A 20,531-nucleotide genomic window follows, 5' to 3' on the forward strand; every position below is an offset into this window, starting at 1 on the left:
CTGATCTGTTTGGATCCCTCCTAGTTCAGTCCATTTCTTGATTTCATCTGGTGTAGCATGTGTCTGTATGTCAATTACATCTAGGGCGGGATCCTTAACTGTCATGCAGTGTGTCGGAACTATTGTCTTTGTCAAGTCTGTTGCGTGAACCTGATTCTGAGCTGTCTGCTTGGCTGTTCGGTCTGCCAGGTCGTTACCCTGGGAAATGGTATCTGTGACTTTCGTATGTGCCTTGCACTTCATGATGGATATGGCTGTAGGCAGATGTATTGCATCTAACAGAGCTTGAATGAGGGGACCGTGCTGAATTTTGGCACCGTGAGAAGTCAAAAAACCTCTCTCGCGCCAGAGCACTCCGAAGTCGTGTACAACTCCGAATGCATAACGTGAATCTGTGTATATGTTAACTCTCTTATTCTTGGCTCGAATACATGCTTGGGTTAGAGCGATGAGCTCTGCTGCTTGAGCTGACAGGGTGTCTATACAATTTGTTTCTATAACGTCAGTTTCTGTCGTGACTGCGTAGGCGGCCACTAACTCTCCTGTACTTGTTCTCATGCATGAACCTTCCACATAAAGTGTCAGGTCTGGATCTGGTAATGCGGTGTCTGTCAAGTCTTGTCTGGGTTTCGTCGTAATAGTAATGACTTCAATACAATCATGTGCCAATGGGTCTGTCTCACTTAATGGCAGAAGTGTAGCCGGATTCAGTGTGTTACAGCGTCTGATATCTATGTGTGGCTGAAACAATGTCAATTCATAACCTGTCAGTCGTGCTATAGTCAAGTGCTGGGTCTGTGTTCGGTTTAAAAGAACTTCCACAGAATGTGGAACTTGTACTGTCAATCGATGTCCTAACACTATGGAATCACTTTGTCTGATTGCTAGAGCTGTCGCTGCTACAGATTTCAAGCAAGCAGGCAACGCCTGGGCTACTGGGTCTAATGTGCTAGAAAAGTAAGCACACGGTTTGTGTGAACCTGCTTGTTCCTGAGTGAGTACTGACAATGCAGTACCTTCACGTTCTGTGACGAAAAGTGTAAAAGGCTTGCTGTAACATGGTGTCGCTAAAACAGGTGCTTGACATAAGGCTATCTTTAAGTCGTCAAAAGCTTGTGTATGTTCCTGAGTCCAAGGGAGGACAGTCGAAGACGCTGCCTCCTGAGTTGTCAACTGTATTAGTGGTTTCGCTAGAAATGCATACTGAGGGATCCATTGTCTACAGTAAGAAGTGAGGCCTATAAAAGCCTGCACCTCCTTTTGTGTCTTGGGTGGTGACATGTTTACAATTAACTGGATGCGGTCAGGTGTTAGCTGTCTCCCCCCTTTGGACAGCAAGTGCCCAAGGTAAACCACTTGCTGAACACAGAATTGCAGCTTCGAAGGGGACACCTTGTGCCCCTTGTCAGCCAGAAAATGTAAAACCGTCAGTGATGCTTGTTCGCATTCAGGTTCGCTTCGGGCAGTGATTAGTAGATCATCAACATACTGAAGCAGGGCAGTGTTTTCGGGCATGTGGATACTGTCAAGTTGTCTTTTTAGTGCTTGGCTATAGATGCTGGGGCTTTCTGTGAATCCTTGAGGTGCGCCTGCAAATTTGAAGCTTCGTCCATTTAAACAGAATCCGAAAAGATATTGGCTTTCCGGATCGATCGGGACACTAAAGAAGGCGTTCTTGAGGTCAATTACAGTAAAGAACGTTGCTTCTGAATCAATAGAGACAAAATATCTGGAACCACAGGGTATTGTGGTACAATGCATTTATTCAATTTGCGCAAATCGATGACTAATCGATACACTGGAGGTGAATTTGGATCAGTACGTTTAAGAATCGGAATGATAGGGGAATTACAGAGATTGGAGTCGGTTTCAACAACCACTCCTTGGGCAATGAGCTCGTCAATGATTTGCAGTAAAGCCACTACAGCATCTGGAGGTAACTTGTATTGTCGGATTCGTGGTAGTACTATTCCTGGCCGGAGTGTGACTCGATATGGTGTAATGTGCATACAACCTACATCAGTGGGGCCTTGTGCCCATAAATGTGCAGGAACATTCTGTAGTCTGGGATCAATATCTCTCAACACATAGTGACCCTTAAAGTCACGCAAAAACAATCTTACTCCTTCCGGAGAACAGCAAATTACAGCTCCTAGAGCTTTCAGTGTCTTTATACCTAACAAGTTTTCTGGACATGATTTTGTAAGTAATAAATCTGTAGTACGTGTCAATGGACCAACTGCAAGAGGAAGTGGTTGCGATACTTCATTAATAATAGGCTTTCCTGAAAATCCAAGGGAGACATTCTGTGAGCCTGAGAGGGGTGCCCCTGGAGCCTCGTCGTGACTTATAGTCGTCCTGCTTGCCCCTGTATCAATTAAAAACTTTCTATCTTTCCCTAATACTTGACTATGTACATAAGGACCCTCTTGATCTACAGGAACCTCAATAAGAGGCAAGCCAACTTCCCTCTCTAGGCTGTTTCATGTGTATCGCTGATAATCGGGATAATCATTTTGTGCATACTGGTACATCTGTTGTGTCGTGTTTTGTGTTGCGGTAATGGACTGTGGCTGTGGTACTGCTACGGTCTGTACTGACTGTTGTGAAGCCTGCATAGGCTGGATATTCTGTGGTACTTGTTGTTGGGCCTGATCCTGTCTAGGTGGACGCGGTCTCTCTTTAGTTTTACCTGTCGAGATATTATGTTTCAAAACTGCACAATCATTTATATAGTGACCTGGCTGTTTACAATAGTTGCATGTCCCTTTAACGGGAGCTGCCGAATTACTGTGCTGGGTCATACCCTTTTTCTGACCGTCAGCTGGAACTGACTGGGCAACTAGCATTTTCATTTTCGTGTCTTTCATACATCTTTGTTCGTGTTCATGTTCTTCTCTAATTCTATTCTGGTGGTACTGTAACATTTGTAACATTTGTGAAGGGGTATTAGCTTGCCAGGTGCTCTCGACTTTCAGTACTCTATTCTTAACCTGGGGCAGGGAATTCTCGACTAATTTGGATACAAAAAGATGTGGATATGACTCGCTACTTGCTTTCAGGCCACTGTTAATACCAAAACATTTTTCAAACCGGGAATAAAAATCACTAGTGTCTTCATCAGGTTTCTGTTTGCAGGCTGAGATTGCATCCCAGTCTTCCTTTTTCGTTGCTAGTAAACGTGGCAATACTTGTACTAACAATCCTGGTAATGCTTTAGTTTTGTCCCCAAGCCCTAGGCCTGGAGTTCGAGTATTTTCTTCGTTTTCTAACGCAGCCCACTCTCTTTTGTTCTCCCACCTCCCACTCTTTTTCCTTGAGTTTCTCGTAAATACCGGCAGGCAATAATACTTTCAATATTTTCATAATGTCGGGATAGGTATAATCACCCATGAGTAACATGTCTTTTATTTCACGGTGGAAACCTGCTGGATCTTTGTCATAGCTGGGCACTAATTTCTTCATTTCCAATAGTTCTATTTTCGTTATAGGCGTGTATACAAACATGCGTCTAAAAGTATTATCTTCATTCCTGACTGGGTGTACTTCTCGTAAAGGATTCTGTCTGTCTATGTAATACGTTTTTCTTTCTATGGGTGGAGCTGGATCAAACTGTGGACACAGGAAGGCACTATATCTGTGCCGATGTTCTAGAATTACTTTAATTAAATCGGTACCTAGGCCTCTCCATTTATTCATGAGTAGTTCTATTAATATATCAGGTAGGGGACCAGGATCAGAGTGTTGACTTTTGTACAATATAAGGAGGTGTTGTATCATGTACATACCAGCTAGACGCTGTTCGTCTGGGGAAAGATTCAAAAACGTTTGTGCTAGCGCATCATCATTATATTTATCAGAACTGTCAGCCCATTGTACTGCTGACCTGGCTAATTCTTGTTCATCCATGGAATCGAGTACATGGTACCCCATTCGTTCTTGAAGTATTCTATCGGTAGCCTGAAACAGATGTTCAGGGTCTTCGGATTTAACATGGCTGCTTGAAAAAGTCTTTTACTTTCTGGGCGTACCGGACGTATTGAATTATTAAAGGGTCTTCCCTTTCCTACATATGCTATCGTTTCTCTAGTTGGTAACTGCAATGTTCCTGTTGTCGTCTCTGGTTGTTCCTCCTCCTCTGAGGAGTCAATTTTGTCTGGATCTATTTCTCTTTCAGGCTGTCTTCTTTCATGTATTTGCTCTACTGCTTTTCGAATCCTTCGGTACATATTTTCTATACTACTCTGTTTATCATGTTTTCCGTCTGCTATATTCTGACCCCATTTGTTAAGCGCTTTCATTTCTTCCTGGTCTACACCAGGCCTATCTCGGTCTCTTATCAAGCAGTTTATGAAGAACCGTAATATCAATTTTTGGGTGTCAACTTTCTGGTGTGCCATAGCCTCGCCAATACTTTCAGGACCTACCCCTGTTTGAACAAAAAGATATATTCTGTCAAGATGCTCAACCATTCCTGGTAATATCATTAAATAGTTTGCAACTCGTCGTAGACGTACTGATGATAGCATCATTCGGTCGTCTTTACCAGGTACCGGATCATATCTACAGTCTGTGAGAGGTTCTTTAAGCATGTTGGAACTCGCTGCTTGAGGTGTACGTTGTTGTGCTAGATCCCTATAAGTCAATCGATGTGTTTGTGGCGGTGTCTGGAAACCTCCTGGCGCGCCTCCTGAGGTGCCAGGTCCAAAAGGATTTAGTGTGTTAAAGCCAGGAAGAATAGGTGCAGGAAGAGGTGGTGGAATCGGCGGAACGGGAGGAGGTGATTGTTGTTGCTGGAGTAGATGTTGATTATCTCGGGGTGGGGTGCCGTCAGCAGGAGGTGTGCGTGGCGGCGGAACATTGACATATTCGGGGGCTACATCGTCTAAATAAGAGGAAAGGAAAATGTCCTTTGCGGTCTTATGGTGTACCTTGGTCGGGAGTAATGGAGGTGGCAGATCTTTTGGTACTTCCGGGGTGGCCTTAGGTAAACCCTCGGCCAGAAGAGGATACATACCATTCATAAGAGTGTTTCGTTGTCTTTGTCTACTTGTTCTGCTTTAACTCGTATACCTTCCTCAACTAATACGTGTTCTCGGGCTTTGTCTGAATCCTCTCTACTTTTCTCTGCTTTTCTGAGTGCTTTCTCTGTGCGTCTATGCGATTCTTTACGCCATAATTCAATGGCATCTTTCTGTGACTGTCTGGCTTTCTTTTTCCATAACGCTTCTTCTACTCTCATGATGCAGTCGGCATCCCATGTTCCCGTAGCGGGCCATTTCTGATTCTCTTCTAAATCTTTGGTATAGTCCGCCCACAAGTCAAGATATAATACAGCATCTAAGCCGTGTTTGTGGTACATAAAGTAACCGGGAGTGTCCCTGGGTGGGATGGGAACAGCTTCCTCGAGTACCCCTTTTCTGGTTTTCATTTGTCTTAGTCTAGAAAACAAAGGCATCTTGAACCTTGCTACTTGATACTCACTTAGACTTGAACACAGTTAATACAATGAATACAGTAATGAAGATCGAACAATCACTCATACCACGACATTTAAAAACACACTAAAACATTTTTAAAAACGAACAATAATGATTAGAATGAAACTAGCTAACTGCATACTGGATATACTGCTAAACAGTACAGATACACCGCTAAAACAGTGCATACCGGGTCTGTGTACCCAAACCCGTCTTGACCGGCACAAATTAATGCGCTCGTCTAGATGCGTCCCCCGCAACGGTACTCACCGGGAAGCACGGAACAGAAGGCCTCAGAAACTCGACACTGGACTGGACCGGACAGGACTGGACTCGACTCGTGACGTAGGTACTTCGGAACTTCGGAACTGGTGGGCCTCTGAATACCTCGGATCTTGCCCTCTCAGCTAGGCTCTGGTCGGGATCCTCCGCACTCCTCACCGCCTCGTCTGGGTGTCGATCGCAGCCTCAGTCACCTCCGTTGGCCTGAGGGAGATACCGGAAATCCTGCGGGTAGTCGTAGTTGTCCGTCCGGCTGTGGCAGGGGACCGGGCCTGCAACGCACCGCCGGCGCGTAAGGTGGAGGAGGGGTCCCTGTTCGGGCGCCAATTATGTGGTAAATTTAAATTACCTATACTTAATTTATGCGGTAAAGTTCAATAAGAATAACTCAGTCAAAATAAGAGGCAGAATCCGTGGTATTTGAGGTTTATAAGGGTTTTATTCCTTAAAAAGGAATTGGTTCGAACCAGGTGTCATCGGGTTCCATCACCACAAGGGCTCAGGAAGGGAATCACAATACTTTATTGACAAGACATCATATATATAGTCAATGCATTACATTAGTAATAGATGCAGAAGGCGTAACAGCTGAGAGAAGAGAGATAAGAATGCATGTACGTAATAGAAAGGGCGTAACAGAAGGTGTGCACAAAGGCGTGTACTTGAAACGTCACATAAAGGTGTTACAAGTGAGTGGATCCATGAGAGAATCCTGCAGAGTCAGCAGAAATACATGGCAGAGATGCGCGCGCAGCAGCATGACGTGTAATTGACGTGGAAACTGGAGGGTGAAGGGGACTTGACATTTAGCCTTACATGAGGAGACAGAAGTCTGGGGTGTCAGAACAACCTAATCCCAAATCATATCTAATATCTGGTGTTTGAGGAACTGTATTATCTGGAAGGAAAAGTCTCTCGGGCAAAAGGCTATTCTATACTGACTGCTAGTGCGTGCATAAGCGTCTACGTGTCTACATGTAGTGAAAGGGGGCATGGGCCTACCATGGTAACGGCAGCTATGAATTACTTGCATGGAGACAGTGAGGCCGGGCCCTTCGCTCTGCAGCTGGGAAGGATGTTTACCTAAACTACTAGACAGGAATGTATTTTCGAGGAGCGGAGCAGATAACTTGAAGGCTGAATACAGTCTTGGCAGGCAAGCAGGCCGGGCCAGGCTCCGCTAGCCGCGCAGGGAGTAAGACAAAGGTCAGGGATACGGATGCAGGTCCAGGCTGTAGCATCCAGAGACAGAAGGTAGGAAAAGGCTCGATGGCAGAAATCAGGGCCTAGCTAGCCCTGGCTGAGGAAAACGTGAAAAGTGCACCATGTAAAGACGTTGGCAAGGCATACTTAGGAACGGAATATTCGACCCATTCATGGTGGATCTGAAAGAGGACATGTTAACGTTGGACGCAAATGTATTTGCGTCATCATAACTGGTTGTGGAGGGAACATACATGTACTTGAAGCACATACATGGAGCCGTTGGGGTACACGTTAGGGAACATTTCTGACCATAAAATTTTATATTTCCTCAAAAGGACTGTTTAGAGTCTTTCCGCCAGTTCGGCCCCCACCTCCGGTGTGGCACTTGAATGTAGTCCTGGCTCAACTGATGAGATCGCCATTTGAGCCAATACATAGGGCGGACCTAAAGTTCCTATCATGGAAAGTGGCGCTTCTTCTGGCACTCACCTCTGCAAGGGGAGTAGGAGAGCTTCAGGCTTTAACTATCAAAGAACCTTTCTTGCAGTTCAAGAATGATACATTGATCCTACGAATGAACCCCAAGTTCATTCCGAAGGTACCGACAGACTTTCATCTTAATGAACCAGTGGTTCTGAATTCCTTTTTTCCTCGGCCTTCAACCCAGGCTGAGAGGACACTTCATTCTCTGGACGTTCAGAGATGTTTGAAATTCTATCTACAACGCACAGCTGGATTTCGGAAGACACCCCAGCTATTTGTGGCTTTTGGAGCCCCAAGGAAAGGATTTCCATTGTCAAAACAAGGGATTTCTAGATGGATATCAAGTGCGATCCGTTTCTGCCACCAGGCGGCAGGCAAGCCTTTGCAAGGACAGGTGAAGGCACATTCCACAAGATCCATCTCAGCGTCAACAGCGCTGTTTGCTGGAGTATCGATAAAGGATATTTGCAGAGCGGCCACCTGGAGCAGTACTAACTCATTCACGAGGCACTACTGCCTGGAGGCGGCTGCAAAGGAGGATTCGGCAGTTGGACAAGCAGTCCTGAGAAATCTCTTCCAATAAGAGGTGAGCTTTTCTCTCTTCCCTCCTCCTGTTGTTTTCAAACATTTCGTTTATTATGCTATGGTTACTGATTTATGGTTGTTATAATTTGTGATATCATTGGTTTATAATGGTTCTGTAACTATGCACAAAATGTTTGAGGTATGCTAACTGCTATCTACACTGATACAAGCAATGGGAATCTATGAAAGTTCCAATACTGGAGTAAGAAACAAGTTACTTACCTGTAACTTTAGTTCTCCAGTATTGGTAACTTTCATAGATTCCCATGCGCCCACCCGCCCCCTGGGAAAGCTCACTTTAGGGCTAGGTGATTATTTGGCAAAGTAACGGCTACGAAAATCTGAGGCTCTGAGCTTTCTCAGGAAGGTTCCACAGGGTGAGGCTGATCTGATTAGTTGCTAGGGTGACTTTTGGGTCTTTTTACATAATGACACCAATAGGCTACAAAATATAATGAGGCCTAGGCCTAATTTTTTACTTTTTTACACCTATTAGGGTGTATTTACCTAGGTATATATATATATATATATATATATATATATATATATATATGTATATATATATATATATATATATATATATATATATATATATATATATATATATATACCGAGGGTGGTATTCACATCGTTGCATTCATGCAGATATAACAATACCAATGAATTTATTCAGTTATATGTGAATATACGAAAGACAAACATGGAATTACTGTATCAATAATTCACACTACAAAGGACCTTTTTATTGTTCATAGTGGGAATGACCTCTACTTTGAAGTATGTTGTCTATTTTCATTAATCACATGGTGTAATTCACAGCATTTAAGAATAAGGCGTTCACTATTGCATTTCACTGTGATCAAGGGCATCCGCCCAAAACGCGTCAGTCCGCTGTGCACTTTCTGAGACTAGTGCAATAAAAAACATCTTTGCCTTACTTTGGGACTCGTTGGTCTTTGTTCGCCACTGGTTGGAGGTTCGAGATCGTGCTATTGGATATATATATATATATATATATATATATATATATATATATATATATATATATATATATATATATATATATATATATATATATATATATATATATATATATATATATATATATATATATATATAATTACAGAGGCTCCCATTCCGACGACGGGGAATGATACAAGCAATGGGAATCTATGAAAGTTACCAATACTGGAGAACTAAAGTTACAGGTAAGTAACTTGTTTCATCTTGTACATGTACTCTTGTAAACAAGCTGCCAACCTTGCAAGTATCGTAGAGCTCTTCCCAGCACCACCTAGAGATAATATTTTTATTAAGGGCTTATGATCCGTGCGTAGGTTAAATTTGAAGCCCCAAAGATACATACGAAAATATTCAGCAGCCCATGCTGCAGCCAAACTTCTCTTTCTATAACTGAGCAATTCCTTTCGGAATTTGTCAAAGATCTAGAAGCAAAAGCTACTGTCTTCACTCCAGAATCATGAACTTGTGCCAGGACTGCTCCCACGCCCACGGCACTTGCATCAACAGTGAGCATAGACATGAATCCATTATCAAACTGGGTCAACACTTTTGCATTACATACATCACTTTTGATTTCCTCAAACTTATTTTGTTTTTCAGTGTACACTTAAGGAATGATTAGTGATATCTAATGATAGTGGACCTACACTGGGTCCCGGTCTATTAATATTATAAGTATGGTATATTATGTTGTTTATGGAGGGGATTATCATCCTCGACCCCATCAGTCAGATCCTAGCAACAGATCCTACATTCAATTTTACAATATCCTAGCACACAGAAATCAAATTTAATGTGGTTTATCAAGATATGTATAACACAGCAACAGTTTTCCTTCTTTTTCTCTTGTTTTAGTCTTTATTCTAGTTGATCCCACCAACACGTGTTTCGTCGCTTATGGGGCAGGTTACCCGCGACTTCATCAGGGCTTCCAACCAGTTATACTTCCGTCCCGGCCAATTTGGCGGCCTCGGTAGAGAAATATTCTGAGGTCCTATTCAGTTGCTGTTCAGTAAGTCAATAATTCATGCACTCTGTATAATGAGTCCTGGATCATGAAAATATGTGATCCTAATGGAAGAGTATGTCAATAGCGGTTCAATCTTAAAGTTTCATTTGTATTTGTTTGGCGCATTCATTTTGAATGCGCCAAAATCCCGGCTCCTTAATCTAATCGTATTTGCCACGGTCTCGCCGTTACGCTATCCATGTGGTAGTTAGAGAATTGTAGTTTGAAACATTGGTACTTGTAGTGCTGCCCCGATCCTTATTTCGAATCCCGCAGCTCTCTGTACAGGAGGCCGAGGGAAGGACCTGAGCTGGTCCTTATCTGCAGGTGCAGAAGCCTTTCTTATGGCTTCTAAGAGATCTTTCTTTGGTTTGATGCCACCAGCGGACTCGGTGTAGCCCAGATATTCAACCTAATTCACAAAAAAGCTTATATTTTTCTTTCTTTAGAATTAGACCTGCATCATTCCGGTGACCGCTAGGTGGCGATCGCGTGCGCGGCACCAGAGAGCAGAGCAGAAGCTGCACCGGAGCTGAAGCTGCGCCGGAGGCGTGCGGTGTATAGCGTGCGTGCCCCTAGGACTGAGGGAGCCCTGCCTGCCTGCCGAGATGCAGACCAGCCACAGCCGGAGCTGCCGGAGCAGAGCAGAGCGTCTGAGAGCGCTAGAGGGACGGTGAACAGAACTGAGTCTCGTCGGAGCGGAGCTGAGGCTCGGCGGAGCGGAGGCGATCCCCTCAGCCTCTATACCCCACCTCATCCCACCTCACCTAGTCTCCCCCCAGAAGAGCGGCAGCATAGAGTGGCGAGAGAGCTGCTAGACTCGTAGGAGGTGAGAGCTGGAGCAGGAGGTGAGAGCTGCCGCAGTGGGAGCCACTGCGGGTGCCGCAGCAACGGCCAGGCAGAGTTCGGTGGCTAGAAGGCCGTGGCACTCCTGCTCGCATTGTATTTACCTCAGCCCCCACCTCAGTCTACCACGCGGACCGCCACACGAGGCATCGAGGGGGGTAGCAGGCTACAGATAGACCTCCTACAGGCAATAGCGGGGCGATTAGCAGACATAAGCTTCAAGGTGGAGGCCCTGGCTAACAGGATCTCCCTGCATGAGCTCTCCAACTGGGGGGCCTGCTCTTGCCGCTGCTCAGACCTCATCGAGAAGTGGGCTTCCCTGCCTATGGTACTAGCTGAAATAATGGAAATCGCGAAAGGGAGAATTGCGGGACCAACGTCGAACGACAAATAAGAGTGGGCAAAGCACAACAGACACACCCCGAAGGCGACACAGACACCATGGGCCCCAACGGGGATGAATGACACAGCTGGCAACGGCAACAGTGTAGAGCAAACAACCATAAAGTCAGTCAGCAGCTCACCAGAATCTATAACCGCCAAAAGCCCAAACCACAGGGGCAGTGAAGACACCGGAACAGCTAGGCCGGCAGATTCGGCAGGTATAACAGACACGCAGAATCCCCCACTGTCAAGGAGAGCAAAAAAGAAGCTAAAAAAGCAACCGATATAATGAATGCTAAAAGTGAGACACCCACAGCTATTGAAGCTCAAGTACCCACCTTCGAAGGAGGGGACAAAAGCAAAAGCAACTCAGCTGTATCCAATATTTACAGATAAAAACTGGGGCAAAAGGACTCTCCAGGTCTCCACACCAAAGTGAGAGCAACACAAACAAACCACACCATCAAGTCCCCCCAGCTCAAAGGATGAAAAGGCATCAGCAATTCAAACTACCCCCACGGCAAATCAGCCAATGCCGGAACACGCTTACCAGCGCCAACATGGCCCTTGCAGCCAAGTCCATCAATATCCATGCCACAAGGAGCGATTCTGCATCAACCCCAAACAAGCCCCCAGCTCTCAACTAGGATCAACTACGACCAAAACAAGAGGCCGCAAGGAAGCCTGCCCTCAACCCCCCAAGGCATTCACAGGTCCGCGCCCACCCCAGTAGAACCAGCCACAAAAAAGGGAGGCGAGGCCCAAAATTTGAATGCACTTGCAGCAGTCTATGAGGTGGTTCTTACTCCAAGATTTTCCAGCACAGGACACCATGACATCCTGAACCGGCGCAACCTCCTACGTCTTTTTAAACATCTGGACGCCCTGGACAAGACCCAATCAGGGGATATAGAATGGGTGAAATTCGTGAGTTTGAAAGGGGACACTCATGGAGACTCCACCGTGGTGGGTTTGAAGATTAAAGAAATACAGCAAGCCATCAAGCAAAACTCCGCCCTACTTGCGGAGTGGGGCATCGCAGTTCAGATATTATCACCTCCAAAATATCCACTCGTTTTGGTCCCAGACAGCAGGAGAAAGGCCACCCGATCAGTCCTAAAAGGGACAACCAGTTTGGGTCCCCCAAACAAAAGGCAGACGGGCCATATGGCACCCACCGGAATCAGAATCCTATGCGAAAATGACCAACGAGTCATACACAACATCTCTCCCACCCCTGAGCAAAAGGGACTCAAAAGTAGGAGGACCCAGCATTCCTAGCCGCAACGCAAGTCTGCCCCCCTGCGGGGACGTCCGGCTCGGTGCCACTGCGAAGTCTCATCTAACAGTACTCTCATGGAATATAGCAGGGATTAGCAAAATCCGCAACAATGAAAACCTGAAGCAGTTCCTGGAATGCAGTTCCTAATTTGTCTCCAGGAAACCTGGGCCCTGACCCACACCCCTCTGGCCGGGTATTACTAATTCCAATTACCTGCAATGAAAAGAAACATCTTCGGTCGTCCAGCAGGCGAACTATCAATTTTCATAAAACATGAGTGTGCACTCGAAGCTACTTCCATCAACGCGAACATGCTTGGTCTACAAGCGCTACAGATAAGGGGTCGAGTCTTACCAAACATCCAATCCACCTGCTAGTACTAAACTGCTACATCAACCCCTCACAGACTCTAATGAAAGACCATCTGGAGGCACTGGCATCAAATCAAGAGGACTTGCTAAATATATATATAAAACACACCAGGTCATCTTAGCGGGGGACTTTCACCTAAAAAATCTAGACAATTTGGAAACCCTTCCCCGAGGATCGGGAAGGGCGGCTCCACTGCGCGACCTTTTTCTCAGCTACAAACTGACATCAACTCTTGTACAGAAAACATCTTGCTCAAGTGCCTGGCAGCCTCAGCCCATTTTTCAGAATTGATTACATCTTGATAAGTGGGCTACTGGCGGATAGAATGACTGATTTTGAAGTTGTGAACCGGCAGGATAGCGACCATAGGCCATTAAGAGCATCCTTCCAGCTAGTCATACCGGCCGCCACCCTCTACCAACCCATTGGGGAGTCAAGTGGGGAGGGGAGACACACCGTCCTGCGGAGAATCAAGTGGACAGACAAGACAGAGGGGAAACTTCAGTCATGGCTGGATCAGACACAGCAAGGGAGTCTGCTTGCATTTGATCCCCCCACAACAGGATGGGTGCACATCATTGCGGATTTACAATACAAACTCGGAAATCCCAAACCACAAAACTCAATGATAAAAGCGCCTCTCAAGAACCGGAACACCTGCCCTCAGGAAATACGGGAACTTAAACGACTCCTGCGCAAGGCTCGCGCAACAATGAAAAGAGGGGGCTGCCAAACAGTAGGGCCTTCAACATCTGAACTGAGGGCCTCCCTAAGGAAGAAGCTATGGGAACTTAAAAAAACAGACATGGAAAACAAACGGCTAAAAGTTTTCTTCCTTCTCAAACAAAAGAACCTGGCACGACTCTGGAGATTCATCAATCAGCTGAGCAACCGAGGGCCAACGTGAGAAAACGGGGTAGCCGAAAAAGATTGGATCCAACACGTGAAACAGCTTTACGAAACAGCCCCCAGTCATGAACCTTCGACAACGGACAAGGCGGAGCTAACTGAGGATGTCCAACAGTCCCGCCTCCACCAAAAAGCAGCCATCTCAAGCCCAGGCAACAACATAAGGGGTAGTATTTCTCCGGCCGACGTTGATGTTACTACACCAACCTGGACAAACGCCAGACAGGTCATCAATACCATCAAGCGGATGAGGATTGACGGTGCGCCGGGGCCCAATGGGATTCCAGCACCGATCTTTAAACAGGCATTAGAGTTCTGGGCATCACTCTTAACTCCGCTTTTTAACCACACCTACCTGACCGCTACAATCCCCGACTCTTGGAGGGGCTCTATACTGTTTCCCATCTTTAAAAAAGGGGACCACTCAGAGCCTTCGAACTACAGGCTCATTGCCCTGCTCGACTTGGAGGTCAAGGCATATGCCACCTATTACTCAGCGACCTAGAAAAATGGGCTGAAGATGAAAAATGAATACCAACGTATCAGACTGGTTTCAGGGCCAAGGCATCTACAATGGACAACGTCCTGGCGCTAGCACATCTTTCAGCCAAGACAACCTTGAAGAACCATCCCCCACTATTCTGCTGCTTTGTGAACTACAGCACAGCATTTGACAAAAAGGACAGAAAATGCCTGTGGTGGAAATTAGAAAAATGGGGGATACCATTGAAACTTTTGAAGGCTATTAGGTCACTATATGAGACCACCTGGGTGCTGGCTAAAACAAGCACTCGCACTGTCACTCGCAAAATAGCCACAGCAAACGGGCTGAAGCAAGGGTGCGTGCTGGCCCCCATCCTATTTAATCTATACACCGCAGATTTGGGTGAGGCCCTAAAAGGTGCCAGTCTAGTAGCCCCCAGATTAGGAAGAGTGAGGCTACCGGTTAAACAGTACTCTGATGACCCAGCCATAATGGATCACACAAGGATAGGCCTTCAACGAGATTTAACAGCCCTAAACAGCTTCAACATCGCCAATAGCCTGACAGTCAACCAAGGGAAAACTAAGATCATCATTTTCGGATCTTACCATCAGAAACGGCAAGCACATTGGCAGCTGGGAAATGCTCAAATACACTCCGTGGCCTCTTACAACTATCTGGGGGTCTGGTTCTCGGAACGGGCCAAAGCAAATGTCCACCTTAATCAGCTGGCCTCGAAAGCCAACATGGTAACACATTTGCTAAGACAATTAAGCCAGAACCTGATCAGCCCTTCCGCTAGCCCAATTCTGATAGCCTTAAGAGCAAAGCTTCTTCCTGCAGTCTCCTATGGACATCTGGCATTCCCTGGGAAGCTGGACCCACTTCTCAACTCTGCCCAAGTTAAGGCTTACAAGTCGGTGCTACATATTCCTAGGTCTGCAAGAAGAAACAGGCTGAGGCTGGAGCTTGGCCTAGCAAGGCCTGACATAATCGGCCAGGGGGACCTTATCAAGTTGTATCTAAGGATATTAAAGGCCCCGGCTAACTCCCTTAAACACCACTTGAGATGCATCTTTGAAGACCCAGAATCGACATGGCACACCAGGCTGGCAATTGCAACTAAAGCTCTTAAGATAGTGGAGGAAAATCTTGTGCGGCAGGACATCCCGCTGAACGTTTGGAAGAGAGCCATTACCAAACAAGTGAAGGAAATCTCCTTTGAACTTGATTATAAATCCCTTCGCCGTAGCCCCATATTGGAACCCCTAAACCACTCATACACTGTGGGCAAAGCACAATCATATCTAAGCGAGTCGATCACAACACAGGCCCGAAGCAAAATCCTATCGATGAGGCTGATCACACTCCGGATAGCAGATTTCAACCCCGCTTGTGCCCTAAGAGGGGACTCCATATCCTGCAGGCTATGCACGTACAAAAGGGAATCCTGGCTGCACCTCCTCCGTTGCTGTCCTCATTTTAAGAATGAACGCCGGCGACTGCTGCGCCCGATCTGCCTTAATTGGAGCATAACTGCATGCTCGGAAGCATCAGCCCTGTGTTTGTCAACCACCAACACTATGTTCCTAGCGAGAACAGCGAAATTCGTTCACCAAATTAGTTTAGCACTAAAAACCCATAATGAGAGTATTCCATCACTCAGGAGTCTCACCTCAAAAGCAACTGATCAGAGTTGAAGTGCACTCGTCACGCAGTTTCATTGACTGTGCCACTTGCACGCCCCCATATGGAAGAAAGTATGGACTTGTCTTAACGCATACAATTGCTGGGAAAGGCCAATCAATGGGACTAAGACTGTGGGAGCTGTATCCTTCTTTCTCACTCAGTTTTTTTTTATTTATATTTTTATTTATACCATTTTTTTTAACTAGCACTGGCGTATACCTTTTTTTAAACAAGCAAAGAAGTTTTTTAGAATTACTGTTCTCTGCACTTTCTCTTTTTACTGTAAATATTTTAATTAATGGTACGGTTAATAAAAAACCTAGACCTGCATCATTCATTTTGTTTAAAACTTCTTTTAAGACTAAGTTATGTTGCTCCTTCGTGTTTACAAATATCAGCACATCATCCTGAAAATGGATAATATTCTTTGTACCCTTCAAGACTGAAACCATCATTCTTTGAAAAACCCCTGCAGCGGATGCCAACTCAAACAGCATCCTGGTGAATTGGAACACACCCTCTGCAGTAATGAATGCTGTTAAGGGTTTGGACTCCTTCTGTAATTTGATCTGGTGGTATGCACCGTGTAATTCTAATTTTGAGAAAAACCCTCCACCCTTTAGAGACAAGACCAGTTCATTTATGTAGGCAGAGGGTAATTGCCTACTACAATATTCTGGTTTAGAGGCGCACAGAATCTGTAACTACCATCAGGTTTGCCTGTGATCACGACAGAGGAAATCCAACTAGAAGTTTCGATCTGTTCAATTACACCCTGATCCATTATTTCATTTAGCATGCGTTTAACTTCTTGTCTGGCAATAATGGGAACTTTTCTCACTTTATGCTGCATAGGGACTGCATCGGGTTTCAGCACAATTTTATGTACATAACCTTTTAGCTCTCCAATCTCCTCAGAGAACAAGTTGTTCAGAATCTCTACAATAACTTTAGTTGTAACCTCATTGAACACCATGACTTGATGTGAAGCTCTGGGATTTATGATGATGTGCAGATCATATTGGTGTGCCCATCCTAAAATTGGTGGTCCGTTTTGTGCAACAAACTTTACCTCTCTCACACCTTTTGTTGAAAGCAATTTCTGTTGACCTATAACAATTATTTTCTTTCTTCTCGCTTTGGTCCCCCCCGGGACCGATATCTTTAGGAAGCAACTTTGTGTTTGGCCACATCCGTATGAATATCTCCTGAGGAATGATGGTGTAGAATGAGCCAGAGTCCACCCTCAATTCTATTTCTCTACCGTGAATCTTAAAAATTGTTTTTGGTCCCAACTTTCTCCCTGGTGTGGTTGATGCTTCCTCATCATCTAAACATAATATCCTATCTTCACTTTCAGTACTTCCTATACACATCACACTCTCAGTATCACTGTGTACAATGGCTACCTTAAATTTGCTATTCGTTTTGCACATCTTGGAGAAGTGCCCCTTCCAGACTCATTTTCTACACTCTTTGCCAATGGCAAAACAATTCCTCCAATCCACAGTGTGGTAAGTACTACAACATCTAGTACACATTTTCCCATCCTCGTCTGCATATGTTGTAATTAAAGATGTCTTGACCAGTTGAAGTTGTCATTAAACTCTTGATTAGGAGCGCTAGAGATAACATTGGTGATCCCTCTCCAGCCAGCAGACAACTGACCAGTGAGGAATGCACATATGTCATATGGCCTAGAAACGATAGAACTTAAGCTTTTAGAATGCAATGCTTAAAGAACAAGATACACCGTAATAAAAATACATTTGAGAATACAACAAGTGCCCTAGGGACGCTGCCAACTTCAGTTTTCTACTTATCTTCGAGAAAGAGTAAGTTGTATTGTCACTGAGTGTTTTTATTTGCCCCGTATCTCCAATCCTAATGGGAATTATTTCCTTGGTAAGCTCGTGCTTTTTTATGGTCACTGATTAGATCTCAAATCTTGGGCTCCTTCAGTGAGTTGATAAGATGTGACTTTACTGGGAGTGTGTCTGGGTTTTGGGTCCGCTTCTGCATTGACAATGTTCAATAGACACTAGAGCCTTGAATACATGTGCCCCAGTGGGAATTATGATCTATTATATCACAGGTTAAAATGTGATCAATATTGCTCATTCCAAGTTTTGTCCTTCATAATGGGCCATCATTTGCATATTTTAGTTCTTTCGACACAAAAATTTGGAGTGGTTTGTATTTACCATTCTTTTTCCCCCTGCAATATTTTAGGAGGATTGACGTGCCAATATTTGCCTTTGGAAAATTGTGGGGCTGTAGGTTTTATCAAATGCAGTGATTATAAAGTGGGGTGAAATAGGCAACACTCCTAATTCCGCCCGCCGCACAAACAGGGTTTTATGCAGGGGTCCGAATTTTGGGTCTATTTGTAATTATTGTTAAGTACTCTTTTCATATCTCGCTCATTTCCTCATTTGCATTGTTTGATTCTGTGGCAGTAACTAGTGTGTGCTGAGTTAGTGAAAATAATGAGGTTTTAAAGTTAGTTGTCTGTCTCTAGTTCATTCTAATTGCTAATTCTTACCATAGCTTACCCACCACGCTCATAGATCATTCTACTTTTAATTTTTGTTTTGTTTGATTTACCTCCTTATTTTTTGGAATACCTTGAGAATAAATACACCTTAGTTAAGTGGTATGTTTCTGGTGTAAGCTAGTTACTGTGTGATGTGTATAAGCACGTGCCAATTTATTAAATGTTTTGTTTATTGTGCGTATTAAAGTCTCTTGGTTTCACACTATTTCGTAACCTACATAGAAACTTTTAAAAAAAATGGAGAAACATTACAGAACCGTGTTTTGATGAGATTTTAGTCATGCACTTGTAGCTGATATGATTTTTTTTCATTTTAGGTAAAGCTATGAAAAAATGGGTGGAATCAATTACAAAGATTATCCTTAGGAAAAAACAGGCTCAAGCCAATGGACCGAGTCATAATATTACTTTTGAAAGTTCGCCTCCTGCAATTGAGTGGCATATATGCAGACCAGGGCAGACAAAAGAATTTGACCTCCTGACATTGCACCCAATAGAGATTGCAAGGCAGTTAACTTTGCTTGAATCTGAACTGTACAGGTACGTTGTGATACTCTACTAACTAGTTTTTGATAATTGTTTTAAATTTTTTTCAAAATCAGGCTTTTTTTCTTATTCATTTTTTCTTTACCTCTTTGCAGCAAAATGTTGCTACTAGGCATACCTTGATGTTGGTATTAAAGAGCTTTCAATTTATATGTTCCTTCACGCAGACGGTTTATAATTGTTATGCTAGGTTTGCACAGCACAAACTGTCGTTTGTTTATGTAAAAAAATGGAAATGTCATGAATTAATGTCAAGAAGGGACAACGGATTGCTGAAACCAAATAAGTTATCCACAATGCCAGTTGTACCCAATGAAAAGAAAAACATCTTGCTATGCACTTTTAGGAGAATCTGTGCTTTTAACGTTGACTGGAGTTCCTCTCTTACTTCCAAATCTAGAGGAAGACCTTCCTCACTTTGACAGACTCCAGACTATACTGTTCACTTATGACTTCCATTGTTTTGTGACTTGTTTGTGCTCTCACAGCCGAAGATATTTGGTTAGAATAGAGCACATTAATATGCAGTTAGGGGGCTAGTGTTAGAATTGTGGCATTAGATGACGTTGCATAAATCTGTGTTGTGATGTGTCAATTTATTGATATATTTGATCACTCTATGCTGAATTTGTGATTTACATTTACTTTTATGGCCAGTTTGCCTATATAAGCTGTGAAATCTGGAGGTGCGCCACTGCTCTGACTCACACTTTAGTGGTAGAACCCTTGTCTGTTCATCTTTATGCATTTGACTTGGAATATTTTGTCTTGAATTTGTCTTTACTGCTGCTTTTGATGGAGCCTTCTGCGAATTCGCAGATCATGTCCTAAAAAACAAAGTGGGTGTGACTCTCAAGCAACAGTTCAAAATCACAAAGAGCTGCCTTGGTGTCGAAGATCGCAGAAGGCAAGCATAGGCGGAAAGAGACCTCTGGTCCCACAGCAAGGACACTGCAGGCATTCGAACAACCGAGAAGATGATTTTGAAGCATGATCAAAGTCAAGGAAGGCTGAAAAAATTAATTGCGTGATACTCCAGCGCCTGAAGCCTCGGCGGCTAAGAGGAAATTGTCTCCTACGATCGACACCGGTAATACTTCAAAAGAAGAAAAAGTTTGACACCTCTCTATGAAAATTTAGAATTCCACTGAAAATGTTGAAGGAAAAACCACACAGACAAGGCGCCAGAGGAACTGAAGCCCTCAAGGACCCAGACCACAAGAAGTGGAGGCAAAACAAGAAATCCTCTTCAAAGAGGACAGTCCTAAAACCCCAGGCCTGTTCCAGGAGACAGAGGGGTCAGAATACATCATGACAGTGGTAGGATCTCGAAACTGATTCTCCAGAGGAGGTAATCAACACGTATCCCTCGAGGCCTGCACCTCTGGACGACA

The 20,531-nt window shown here is 44.3% G+C and overlaps 1 protein-coding gene across 1 annotated transcript in view; it reads left to right on the top strand.

Annotated features, from left to right (window-relative positions):
- The window catches only part of SOS1 (SOS Ras/Rac guanine nucleotide exchange factor 1), an 897,181-nt gene that overhangs the window by 498,229 nt on the left and 378,421 nt on the right, over positions 1–20,531 (top strand). Inside the window, exon 14 of the mRNA XM_086927418.1 lies at positions 18,909–19,131. Within this exon, the coding sequence (XP_086783544.1) occupies positions 18,909–19,131 (223 nt within the window). The remainder of the gene's footprint in view (positions 1–18,908; positions 19,132–20,531) is intronic.

This window comes from Lissotriton vulgaris, chromosome 6 (genome assembly GCF_964263255.1).
Source record: "Lissotriton vulgaris chromosome 6, aLisVul1.2, whole genome shotgun sequence".
In the NCBI taxonomy this organism is placed as follows: domain Eukaryota; kingdom Metazoa; phylum Chordata; class Amphibia; order Caudata; family Salamandridae; genus Lissotriton; species Lissotriton vulgaris.